The sequence below is a fragment of the Solanum stenotomum genome, chromosome 11 (genome assembly GCF_019186545.1).
Source record: "Solanum stenotomum isolate F172 chromosome 11, ASM1918654v1, whole genome shotgun sequence".
Lineage (NCBI taxonomy): Eukaryota > Viridiplantae > Streptophyta > Magnoliopsida > Solanales > Solanaceae > Solanum > Solanum stenotomum.
The window spans coordinates 16,799,903-16,813,110 of record NC_064292.1 but is presented as its reverse complement, the minus strand read 5'-3'; the positions used below and the strand labels follow the sequence as shown (position 1 = coordinate 16,813,110).

Genomic DNA, 13,208 nt, shown 5'->3' with positions numbered 1-13,208 from the left:
TGCCAAGTCCACTTGGCGAGTCACCGAATGTCCACTTGACCGCCTAAAGTTCTAGTGTGCCAAGCCCTAAAGGAAAGAACCAAGTTGGCGAGAGAAAAGAGCAATCGGCGGATCATCGAGTGGTTTCGAGATGTAGTATTGGATCGCCCAATGTTACAGACCTTGAGGATGTTGAATGCCAAGGCAGAAGGGCGATGGAAATGACCAAAGGGCAGCTCACCGAGTGGTTTGGTGAGCCCGACTTACTTTGTTGAGTGACTCTTAGCAGCATATTTTTGGCGACTATAAATACATGTTTGAACTTTTAGTTTAGTATCGAAGCTCATTTATTTTCAGTTTATTATTGAGGTTTGAACTGGTGAGACAATTTTCTCTAGTTTTTCCCAAGTTTTGAAGAATTGAAGTTTTTCACTTTTGAGAAATTGGAAGTGGGTCGTTGAGATTCTTCGAATTGGAGCATTGTAAGGACGAATCTACACTTACCTAGTTGATGGATAATCAATTTGGTAACTATTTTTACCTTTTTATAATGTTTAGCTAAAACCCCAATTCTTGGGGTGTGATTATGGGCTAATTTAGTTTATGGGTATTGCTAATTGTTAGTTTAAATGCTATTTAGAGGTGAGTTCAATCATTAATTGTGGTTTAATTTAAGAACTGTAGTTGCAAATAGAGTTCTACCCTTGTGTTTTTGGCTTGCTCGAGAGAGAGGTTTTAAAACTAAACTTATTGATTGATGGTCTGTGGGTATTGGGTTGACCTTGGTTCAACTTGAGAGAGTGAATCCTAAACCCACTCCCACACATTCAGCTCGAGAGAGTGAATGGACTAAGGTGTGGGTTGTTCTTATTTTGCTTGCTTGTTGATGTTCGAGAGAAATCAACTTGATTCGGGGTAAATTGTTCAAGAGAAAGTTTATCTCCTCTATAGCCTAGCTTACTCACTAATATCTAGCTATTTTCTAATAATTGCAATTACTTATTTGTCTATATTAGCCTATAATCGAATCACATCCCAAGAACCTATCTCATTATTGTTATTTCGTATTGATTGCCATTGTTTGTAGTTGATAATTCCAAACCAAAACCCCCCATTTGACATATGTATCACCCCCTGATTTGAATAATGTCTTTATTCGATAATTTTTATTCCTATGACTGACATGCTCTTACTTCCCTATTGAATCTTTAACATGTACCGCTTCATGTGGGGTTCGACCCCAACTCATTTAGTTGGTTTTATACTGACTAGCGATGTTGACACTTAGAATTGGATAAAGTATCCTTGAAACGTTAATCAGGAATCCGGTGTACAATCTGTTCGACTAAGGTCCTGGTTTGGCGCTGATTTGCAACCAATTTGTTAAGGAATAGAATAGGAATAGTGACAAAGGTACTCGGAGCCTGTGAGGCTGAAACTGGTGGTGGTGGTGCCTCTATAGATGGTTATGATGACTCCCCCTGCTCTGGCCCTCTATCCGCATGTGGAATGTCAATTGGTATGTGAGGAACAACTGTCAAAGAACCCATAACTCCAGATTTTGTACCAAAGAGATGGTTAGCGACATATTTGATTTTAGAGGCCTGGGTGAGTCTAAATGCCTCACCCCATCTGTCAACTAGCTTGTTTGGGGAAATGTTTGCTTGTCGACACAATTTCCCTATCAGACAGGGAGATGGAAGTCCGACTCTCTCATTTAGTGCCCTGTTTCTCATCTCGATCGCTATGATCCCCCCCACATTTACTGGGAAACCAGCCATGAGGCAAGCTACCAAAGAAACCAGTGAGGGAGACAAGGTATTATCATTACCTGTAGGTCTTAATTGTGCGCGGACAATAGCCTACCAAACCTTGGCTGGAAAATACAGTAAAGCTTAAGTGATGGGTATTGGCATTCCTGTAACCCAAGTTGTATTCTCCCCATCTAATGTAATTTGCCTCGTGATCCATCACAATACCCTCTCTTGGAACTCTGAACCTTCATCTCAGTTTCACTGGTGATTGCATGATGTTTTCATCAATGTGGCTGCATAAGACGAATAAAACTCTCTGGTCAGGTGGCTAGAATATTCTATAGGTGCATTGTTCGTCCAGTCAAACTAATGAAACTGAAATATCCGATAAATATCAGGGAATGATTTGATATTAGCCACCACCACTCTGATCTCAGGTATGATTGGACTATTCTTGAAGCTGCCAGACTTGGTCACAATTCCATTATTAAAGAACTCTTCGAACTTGTTCACAGTCCATATAGAACAAAAACAGTCAATCAGTTGTTGTCTCGCTGCAGGGTCATGTTCATGGATGTGAACATATCGAACCATGGTAGCATTTGTGGTAATCTTTTCATCCCCTTCCATAACAGATGTCTCTTCCTGTGCCCCAGTCTCAGCTTCTGTTTCTACTGCAGGTGGAAGGGTGGTTGGATCCTCATGAAAGCCGCTTGCAGACTCTGAACTACCTCCCGATCCATTATCAGATTGGCTACCGAATTCCTCACCCCTACCAGAACTACTACCTTCCTCTTCAGATTGGGAAGGAGTATTCTGGAGAATTACCCTCGCTTTCCAGGATCTAGTAGTTCGAGGTGAGTGCTCCTCAACGGTGGTATTTATCAGAACCTTAGAACTACTAAACTTCAAAGCGTTGTGACCTTCCGATTGAGAGGCAGTAGGTGAGGAGTGTTTGGTTGCGTTCTTTTTTAGGGGAGCCATAGTACCTGAGAAATACAAAAACCCATTATTACGCAAAATAGTAAAATGACACACTATCGCGTACTCAGGCTTCCCTTATGTACATACAACGTGACTCCTTGCCTTAAGAATGTCGTCACCCAATTTAGCATTGGGAAGGGCCACATAATCAAAATACATAACAGAAACAAAAGTAAAAATATATTATTATGTTTTTATTTTTTTTATTTTTTATACGGGTGCTCACATAGGCCATGGAGAATACCACGGTCCGTGAAACATCTCGTGAACTAAAGACAAAATCATTGTGCAGCAGGGGATTTAACCAACTGAACCAAGTATTGTTCACGAAAGATTGCACGGCCCGTGGAGTTAACCACAGTTCGTGATGGTCCTCGTGAACGAAGACAATATATATGGCGTATGCTAAGTATGGATCATGAGTGGTTTCACGGCCTGTGGTGGACATCACGGTCCGTGAAACCCCTTGTGAACTTATTCTTCACATATTTTCAGTATCCCCTTTTCTCAAAATCAACATAAGCCTAATGTCACCCATATTCATCCCACAATCGCGTTGCTCCAATACATCTTAGCACATTATTCCAACTAGCCTACTGACATTCATCAATTTCCATTCACTCACTAACAATTTATACCTAATATGAACCTACCCATACATCAACACTAGTTCTACACCATTTCAATAAACCCACATAAGATCACAAGCAATTTAAACAAAGCCCACAACAATCTGGTATCAACCATGCTATTCTATCACATACTCATGGTAAATTCGAACAAATTAAGTACTCCTAACTTGGATATTAATAAGATCAAACTTATAACAAGTTATAAGAACTAACTTCGAACTTGATCACAATTTTTGCTCTAAAAGAGAGAATTAGGTCTGCTGCTTTGATTTCTTGACAGGAAAACTAGGGTTTTGATTCTTTATGGAATTTAGAACTTAAAGATGAAGGGAAACCGTAATAATTTTAGATAACATTTATGGAAGAGCGAAAGGGAAGAAAAGCCAACCATTGGCGCTTTAGGATATAAAATACGTTTAATTTGACATTTGGTCAAGCGTCAGTCGGGTCGGTTTTCAGGGATAGTGAGTTAGGGATGACGGACCGTGAAAAGGCCCGTAAAGGCCACCACGGTCTGTATAGACGTCCGTGGTTATGACTTAGTTTGGGACAACTTACCTGGGGTTCACGAGAGGCAAAACGGTTTGTACAACTCTTGACGGATCGTGAACCCTCTCGTGAACTATTTCTTACAATTTCCAGTAGCCCTCATCTGAAGTTGGTGCTTGTGACGGGCCGTGAAGTTTCCCGTGAAGAGCACCACGGCTCGTGGGACTGCCTATGAATGGCCTCCTGCACCAGTTCTGCAATTTGTAGTCCAAATCCTTCCTGTACGCATCAACACCCAATGACTCTATAAAATAAAGAATAAAAATGATAAAATATAAACTACCTATTAGAATTACAGTCTTAGGTTGCCTCCCAAGCAGTGCACAATTTAACGTTGCGGCGCGACACAGGTTACTTGATTGCTCAAACTTCATCAAGCTTACACTCCTCCACTATTTTCACTTCTTCAGGAACACCTAAATATGCATTGATTCGCTGACCATTAGCCTTGAACCTCTCACCCTTTTCATTCTCAAGCTCAAGCACCTGACTAGAACACTTGAGTTACCTTAAAAGGTCCAGACCATTTGGATCTCAACTTTCCCAGAAACAGACGACGTCTAGAGTTGAAAAGTAACACCAAGTCACCAGGAGTGAAGGTTCTTTTCTCAATATGCTTATCGTGGTACAACTTCATCCTCTCATTGTACAATGCAGACCTCTCATATGCTCTCAAATGGAACTTATCCATCTCATTGATCTGATCCAGTCTCAGGTTTGCAGTTTCACTCCAACTAAGGTTCAGCTTCTTCAAAGCCCAGAGTGTCTGATGCTCAAGCTCAACTGACAAATGACATGCCTTTCCAAACACCAATTGATATGGAGACATACCAATAGGCGTCTTGAAAGCTGTATGATATTCCCATAGAGCATCATCTAACTTTGGCACCCAATCTGTCCTGTTGGCATTCATTGTTTTTGCCAGAATCGCCTTTATTTCCTTATTTGATACCTCAACTTGACCACTGGTCTACGGGTGATAAGGTGTTTCCACCTTGTGTTGTTTAACCCCATATTTGGTTAGAAAAGCACTGAAAACCTTGTTGCAAAAATGGGAACCGCCATCACTGATGATAGCTCTGGTGTGACAAACTTTGAGAAGATATTCTTCTTTAGAAAGCCAACAACACTTTTGCCATCATTCTCAGGCAGAGCAACTGCCTCAACCCATTTGGACACATAGTCCACTGCCACCAGTATATACTTCTGCCCATAGGAGCTCACAAATAGGCCTATGAAATCAACTCCCCACACATCAAATAACTCCACCTCCAAAATGGGTGTCATGGGTAACTCGTGGCACCGAGAGATGTCTTATTGCCGCTGGCACACATCACAACTCCTTACTATATCCATTGCATCCTGATGAATTGTCGGCCAGTAGTACCAACTCTGAAGTACCTTGTGGGTTGTCCGAGCACCTTCATGATGGCCACCCACTGGAATGAGTGACATGCCTCTAGAATGTGCAACATATCAGCTTTAGGGACGCATCGCTTGATAATATTATCAGCACACACACTGTACAAATAAGGTTTATCCCAAAAATACTTACCCACATCATGCAGGAACCTCTTCCTTTGCTGAAATGTCAGCCCCTCAGGCATCAAGTCACTAACAAGAAAGTTAGCTAAATCAGCAAACCAAGGAATAAGATCAAGAGTTGCAGTCAATACCTGCTCATCTGGGAACACATCATTGATTTCTAACTCAAGTTCCTCTTTGTTTTCAACATCCAACCTAGACAGGTGATCAGCCACCTGGTTTTCACAACCTCTCTTATCCTTAACCTCAAAGTCAAATTCCTGAAGCAACAACACCCATCTGATCAACCTTGGCTTGGCATCTTTCTTTGCCATGAGGTATCTTAGAGTTGCATGATTTGTGTGGACTATCACTCTAGTACCCAACAAGTAAGCTCTGAATTTCTCGAAAGCATACACCACAACCAGTAGTTTCTGTTCAATAATTGTGTAGTTTCATTGTGCTCCATTTAGTGACTTGCTAGCATAGTAAATCAGATGAAATATCTTGTTGCGCTTTTGCCTCAACACAACTCCTAGGGCAGTACCACTAGCATCGCACATTACCTCAAATGGTTCAGCCCAATCTGGGCCAATGATCACTGAGGCAGAAATCAGTTTCTCCTTCAAGCATTCAAAGGCTCTTAGACATGCCTCATCAAATGAGAATTTCACCTTTTTCTCCAAAATCTTGCACAAAGGGTGTGCAATTTTTGAGAAGTCCTTGATGAAACGCCTATAGAATCCAACATTTCCTAAGAAGCTCTGAACACCCTTCATACAGATAGGTGGAGGCAACTTTTCAATTACCTTAATTTTGTCCTTATCGACCTCTAACCCTTTTCGTGACACCTTGTGACCAAGGACTACACCTTCATTGACCATGAAATGACACTTCTCCCAATTCAACACTAGATTAGACTTCTTGCATCGCTGTAAATCCCTGCTAAGATTGAGCAAACAGTCATCAAAAGTATCACTTGCCACTGAAAATTCATCCATGAATACCTCCAAAGTGTCCTCCACCATGTCCGTGAAGATACACATCATACACCTCTGGAAAGTTTTTGGTGCATTACATAGTCCAAATTGCATGCGTTTAAATACAAAGGTGCCAAAAGGACATGTAAAAGTGGTATTTTCATGATCTTCAAGAGAAATTGATATCTGGTTGTAGCCAGAGTATCCATCTAAGAAACAATACCACCCTTTTCCAGCCAACCTATCAAGCATTTGATCTATGAATGTCATTGGGAAGTGATCCTTCAAGGTCCACTTGTTCAGCTTTCTGTAGTCCATGTACACTCACCATCCAGTGAATGGTCTCTACGGGATCAACTCATCATTCACATTTGTAACCACTGTCATACTACCCTTTTTGGGTACACATTGCACTGGCTGACCCAATGATTGTCAGAAATGGGGTACACAAACCCAACATCTAACCACTTGATGATCTCATTTTTTAGCACCTCTTGCATTGGTGGATTTAACCTCCTCTGGTGTTTAATGCTTGGGTTGCAGTCCTTCTCAAGTTGGATCTTATGAGTGCATATACCCGGAGGTATCCCGATGATGTCAACAATGGTCCACCCAATTGCCCTTTTGTACCTTATCAGCACTTTAATCACAGCTTGAACTTGTTCATAATTTAAATATACAGCCAAGATCACAGGCAAAGTGTTGTTAGTGCCAAAAAATACATACCTCATGTGACTGTGTAATTGTTTCAGTTCTAGTACAAACGGCTCCTCAATGGATAGTTTCGCTGGAGGACTTGGCCTATTTTTCAGATCCAGGTCTAGTTTCTTTGGAGCATAAGAGCGTTCTCCCATACCTTGTAAGGCGTTTAAGGTTTCCACATAGTTAGTCCGAAAATCTATTTCAAAATTGATCAACATGGCAGCTAATGTTTCAACTTCCAGCCTCTCCTCATTTGTCGCTCTCATCTCTCCTTCATCAAAGGCCTCTATCGCAAACACCACATTCATGTCATGTGGTTGTTTCATTGACCTGCATATTTTAAACTTTACCTCTTCTTTGTTGAGTCTGAATTTCAGTTCTCCACTTTCAACATCTACCAATGCTCGGCCTGTGGCCAGAAATGGTCTTCCCAAAATTGTGGGAACCTCAAAATCCACTTCGCAATCCAAGATCACGAAGTCTGATAGAAAGATGAAAGTGTCCACCTTTTCGAGCACATCACATAAGATGCCCACAGGTCGCTTCACCGACCTATCTGCCATCATCAACCTCATTGTTGTGGGTTTTGGGACTCCTAACCCTATTTTCTTGTAGATAGATAGCGGCATCAGGTTTATACTGACCCCTAAGTCACACAAGGCCTTTGCAAATACAATTGATTTGATGGTGCATAGTATGGTGAATGCACCCGGATCCTCCTTCTTCTATACCAAAAATTTGGTAGCAATAGCACTGCAGTAATGAACATTGTCAGTAAAATCAATACTTACAGCTCTTTTCTTCGTGACCAAGTCCTTCATGAACTTGGAATATCCTGGTATCTGCTCTAGGGCTTCCACCAATGGGATGTTCACTGATAGATGTCTCAGCATGGTGATGAACTTAGCAAATTTCCCATCTTCATCTTTCTTTTTAGCCTTTGAGGGAACGGAGGAGGTGGTTTTGGTATCTACTGTAGAGGCGTAGTTCCATCAACCTCTTTTTCTTTTGCTCCTGCTAGTTTCACTATTGGTTGAGCGTCCTCCAGCCATCTACCTATTAAGCTTTGGGCTCCTCTCTTCCAGTTCGCTCCAACACCTGTTCACGCTCAGTACCTATAGAAATTGGGTCATTAAGAATCTTACCACTCCTGGTGGCGATAGCCATGCAATGCTCGTCCTTCTTAAGATTTTGAATAGTATCACTTGGTAGTGACCTATTCTTCCTCTGGTTTAGTGATGCTAAAATTTACCCCAACTGCTGCTCTATTTTCTTGATGGAGGTGGTGTGAGAGTCTACTAGTTGACTCATACTGGAGAAGTCGCCTTTCATCTCCTTCACCCCTGCATCAATTGACTCAAATTTTTGGAGCACCTTCGCCAACATGTCTTCCAGCTTAGACCCGCTGGAACTACCACTTGTGCAGTCTCTATTACCTGGGGGAACATACACACCACAACGATCATTTATGTACCCATCTCTGTTCTGCCAGTTTCCCTTCTCTCTATTTGTTGGCCTATCATACTGTCCTTCTCTAGAGTAGTTCCGACCTGTATTTCCAGAATTGTAACCTTGGTTTCCCGAGTTATAAATACGAAAACCTCCTTGGTTGCCCAAGTATTTAGCCTCCTCATCTAGATCAATGTCCTGATCTTTATACCTGTTTAGAGGTCCTACAACATTTACCTTTCCAGAACTAGCAACAATATGCTTCGTGAATAGATCTATCTGGTTCCTCATGTGTGCCATGTCCTGATCCCTTTCTTCTTCACTTTTTCTTTGTTTGGCTGAATGTTCAAAAGTGAACCCAAGATCTCCTACTTATGCATCCCTGGTGAACCATGCTCTATTATTTTAGACACCTCATCCATTAGCTGCATACTCTTTGAGAATGGCTTCCTCATGAATGATCCGCCACACACTGCATCGGCAACAGGTTTAGTAACATAATTTAAAGATCTATAAAAAGCTTGTTTTAGATGTCTCTCAGTAAGACCATGGTTTGGACACTTCTTCAGCTTTTGGCTGAATCTCCACCAGCTGTCATGCATCGCTTTTCCTGGTAACTACTTGTGGGCACTTATATCATCCTTCATCTGCAGCTCTTTTGATTCAGGAAAGAATCGTTCCAGGAATGCCTCATTCAACTCAGTCCAAGTTCTGATTGAGACATCTGGCATCTCATTCAACCAATTGGTTGCCTCCCTAGTAAGAGACAATGGGAACAACCTCAATCTTATCGTTGTCTAACTATTTCCAAGAATTTCTTGTGATTTGCATATCGCCACAAAGTTCATCAAATGCTGATTTGCATCATCACCAGCTGCACCTTTGAACATACCTTTCAAATTTAGCAATTAAATCATAGTGTTGATGATGGTAAATTTCACACTTGGAGGTAGTGCAGGTAACACTATCACTCATATGGCTCCAGCTTCATCCAAGTCTAAGTCATCCTCATCGTACATCATGTGAGTTGGATACTGTGCTCGACCCCTTGGAGCTAGTAGTTGGCGGTGGGGAGGAGATATTTATTCTTTTCCTGGTTGTTCATCACCACCCTAGGTGGGTTATTCACAGCATTCCGCTAAGCATTTCTTGTAGCATTCTTAGCTTCAAGTCCCAATCGTTGTTGTTGTGCCTCAAGTTCCTGTGTGGTCACCATTTTGCGAATAGTTTTTCAAAATTCCAGATTGTAAGGAATCATTGAGGATCCCTTATTTCTGTATTTGGCATACACAGTCGAACTTACCTGTAAGAGACATAAAGAAAGAACAAGACATAAAATTAGGAAATATAACTACGTTTTGAATAAAAGCTAGTAAAACACTTTTGAATTGAAATTCCCCGGCAACGACGCCAAAATTTGATACATCCAAAACTATACCTCAATTAAGAGGTATAAACTGTTGAAGTCAATTTATAGAACTCAACGTGAGTTGAGGTCGATCCCACAGAGAATTTCTTTACAAAAATTATTTCACTGTCGCGTTTACCCAAATGTTGTTACTATTTCTTAAAGAAAACAATTACGGAATGTAAATTGGGTTTAGTTGTAAAATCCTAGTAACTAAGATTAAGCAAAATCCAGGTTAACATTAACAAAGTATTAATTCTAAAGTTATTTTGATAATTAGCTGAAACTAGGACTGTGTTTCTTATAACGCTTCATCTAGTGTTTTTTCGTAAATGAGTTTCAGGAAATTCATCTTTGCAAAATACAGGCGAGATAGATATATCTAACACTTCTCAATCTAATTAGATAACTTTCACTCAAGCCCTCTCGATCCCAAAGTGTTAACAAGTTTTACCCTAGTTTACGATAGTGTTAAAGTTTTTTTCTCTCAAACTCGAACTTTGACTCTATTTCTTCAAGTTAATTTAGCTTTTTCCCAACTATCATTTTTCTCTCGAACAACTGACAGATACATGCTACCTCTAATGCGTGCACTCATTAGAATATATGAATAACGAAAGATAAATTATAATTTGCAAATAAAAATTGCCTTTCACTCGTTTCACAAAATTATACTTAGATTTACGTCATAGATCCCACAATCCAAGTTGTGGTATTTAGCCACTCATGATTTCACGTAAACATACAGAAATCAATAATGAAAACATTAAGATAATATACTTACGAAAATCTGCAAATTCACTGAACAAATGATAATTCAAAACTGAAAATCCAACTCTGAAATTTGATTCTATGTTAATCGTCCAAAACCAAAGCTAAGAATATTTGAAACTACGTTCTTCGTTCCAGATAAGACGAGATAAAAATAAAAAATGACCTAATTAATTCTAATAGAATCTTTAAAAAGAGTCTTACTCGAAGTAGGACTAATCTATTGCACAACTTCACAACTGCCCCTACGATCCGTCAAGGGCTTCATGGTCCGTGAAGCCCTTCGTGGTCTTCACCTGACCAATTGCATCTTCAACTTTTCAATGCCCATTCACTGGATCATCACCACGGACACCACCACAACTCGTGACAATGACCACGGTCCGTATAGTTGTCTGTGGTCTTCACTTGACCCATTCCATTTTCAACTTTTCATTGCCCCTTCACTGGAGCATCTTCACGATTTGCACCACGGACCGTTGTGATGACCACGAACCGTGAGGTCGTCCTTGGTCTTCACTTGGTTCAATCATCTTTCAGCTTCTCCAACCTTAAGCACTAGTTCAACTCTACGGGCAGCTCCACTGTCACGACCCAAGGGTAACCCCTAGACGTAACATGGCACATGGAATTCCAAAGGAACCCAAGTAAGACTCTTAGCATATCATTATCACGTAAGTATAGAATAATAAAAAATAAAACAAAATTTCAAGTCTTTAAGAAATGTTTCATAGATGTAAAGCGGAAGTCTAGACAAAGTCTCATAAAGCTATCTACTACAATCGAAGTTTCAAAATACTAGGGTCACATCCCTTACAATAGAGAATATGAAATGTCTAGTACAACTAAATAAATGAAAGAACAATAAAAGCTCTTGTCCTCAGATCCATGAGGACATACCACAAACTTGAAGAGTAGTCTACCCAAGCTTGAACTAGAATGAATCACCTTAGACGCCGGAACCTACCTTAGTAGAAAAATAAAAGAAATATGGGTTAGTACAATTAATGCACTAAGTATGGTAGCTATGCATAAAAACCATTTAATAAGCTAGAAAGGGACAATTTAGTTGAAAACTATGCATTTGATCAAGTTTATGAACTATCATAGAAGTAAGTACAAAAGCATAAATTACATGCATATTCAACATATTAATCATCTCAACATAAGGAAAACAAACCATAAGAACCATCAAAGCAACCTTGTGCAATGTATGGACAAGGTCCCATACCCCTATCCATACTAAGGAATACTCATTAAGTGATTAGAGTTCATAACTCCAATTCTAGTTCATTCTATCATAGTGGGATTAGCTTTAACCGACATAGACCATGAGATCTTAGCCATGGAATATGGTGTCTACCCCACACCGAAAAAAGGTATCCTACTTGCCTAAGGTAGAACTAAAACTCTTAGCTTACGTGGATCCACTAGCTAAAGGCCTATGTGGGCACATAGTTATGGGAAAATGGGATTGTTTCTAAAAACCCGCCCTCTACTAGTGGAGGAGCTTCCATCCCATGAGACTTCTTCTAGAAACCCACCATCTACTAACGTAGGAGCTTCCATCTCATTATCATATCATCTCGGTGCTAAGCACAATTCCCTTCCAGTCTATATGTAAGTCTTGACTTGAAGTGATGATTATGGAGAAGTGTCTTTACACTAAATCCATCAAACTCATTCTATAGCTCATAGATTCATTAGAGGAGACTTGTCTTCAACCCTTAGAACCAACATATGTGACAAACCTTTCACATTACATGATCTTCATACCTATGTGTGTGTATAAGGATAATCATCCAAACAATATCATAATTAGACCATAATAGAAGTACTACTTTACTCTAAAAGCAATTCAATTGAATGCACACAAGTCTCATACATATAACTAATTTTCATACTTTTGCCCCTTTAAGGGTTATAGATCATTATGCATCAATATCTCTAGAATTACTTCATTGAACATGTATAATAACCTAATTCAAGTAAGCAATTCATCACATACATAATTCGAACACAATTGACTAACAAAGACCCATATTCATGCTTCAAGATCGAATTTAGGGAAACCTAGAGATTCATGGATTCTTTGATAAATTCTTTAGGAAAACAGTAGTATTTCATAAAATTGATCATAATATAAGACAATAAACACATTGAAATCGTTTTGGAAGTGAATCCATGCCATAGATTGAAAACCCTAGGTTCTTAGAGAAGTTGAACTTTGAGAAATAGAGTTTTGAAGGGCTTTATCGAAGAAAGCTATCCATAAATCAGCACTACCATACCTTTAAGGAGATTTCCACACGAAATTGAAGAGGAAAGGTGAGTTATTGAGCCTTGGTCTCCTAGTTCTTCTTCTTCTTCAATGGTGGTTTCTAGTGAGAGAAATTTTGGAGGAGAGAGCTTTTGATATGGGTCTTGTGAGAATAAGTTAGTTTGATTAGTTTAGGGGTCTTATTAAGTATTTATA

The 13,208-nt window shown here is 39.9% G+C and overlaps 2 protein-coding genes across 2 annotated transcripts in view; both read right to left on the bottom strand.

Annotated features, from left to right (window-relative positions):
* The window catches only part of LOC125845522 (probable sphingolipid transporter spinster homolog 2), a 293,275-nt gene that overhangs the window by 185,945 nt on the left and 94,122 nt on the right, over positions 1-13,208 (bottom strand). The window lies entirely within an intron of this gene.
* Positions 6,786-8,853, bottom strand: LOC125845709 (uncharacterized). Its single transcript, XM_049525250.1, has 3 exons — positions 8,418-8,853; positions 7,896-7,978; positions 6,786-7,829 (listed from the first exon to the last, which is right to left on the bottom strand). The coding sequence occupies exons 1-3, from the start codon at positions 8,851-8,853 to the stop codon at positions 6,786-6,788; spliced, it is 1,563 nt and encodes a 520-aa protein (XP_049381207.1).

What these genes read in the sequence shown, in the direction of transcription:
- LOC125845709 (XM_049525250.1), bottom strand. Translation starts at nt 8,853, where the DNA reads ATGGCACACATGAGGAACCAGATAGATCTATTCACGAAGCATATTGTT. An exon ending in GATGAAAGGCGACTTCTCCA is followed by an intron (nt 7,979 to 8,417) that starts GTATGAGTCAAC and finishes GACATCTATCAG; the next exon opens with TGAACATCCCATTGGTGGAA. An exon ending in TGGTCACGAAGAAAAGAGCT is followed by an intron (nt 7,830 to 7,895) that starts GTAAGTATTGAT and finishes TTTTTGGTATAG; the next exon opens with AAGAAGGAGGATCCGGGTGC.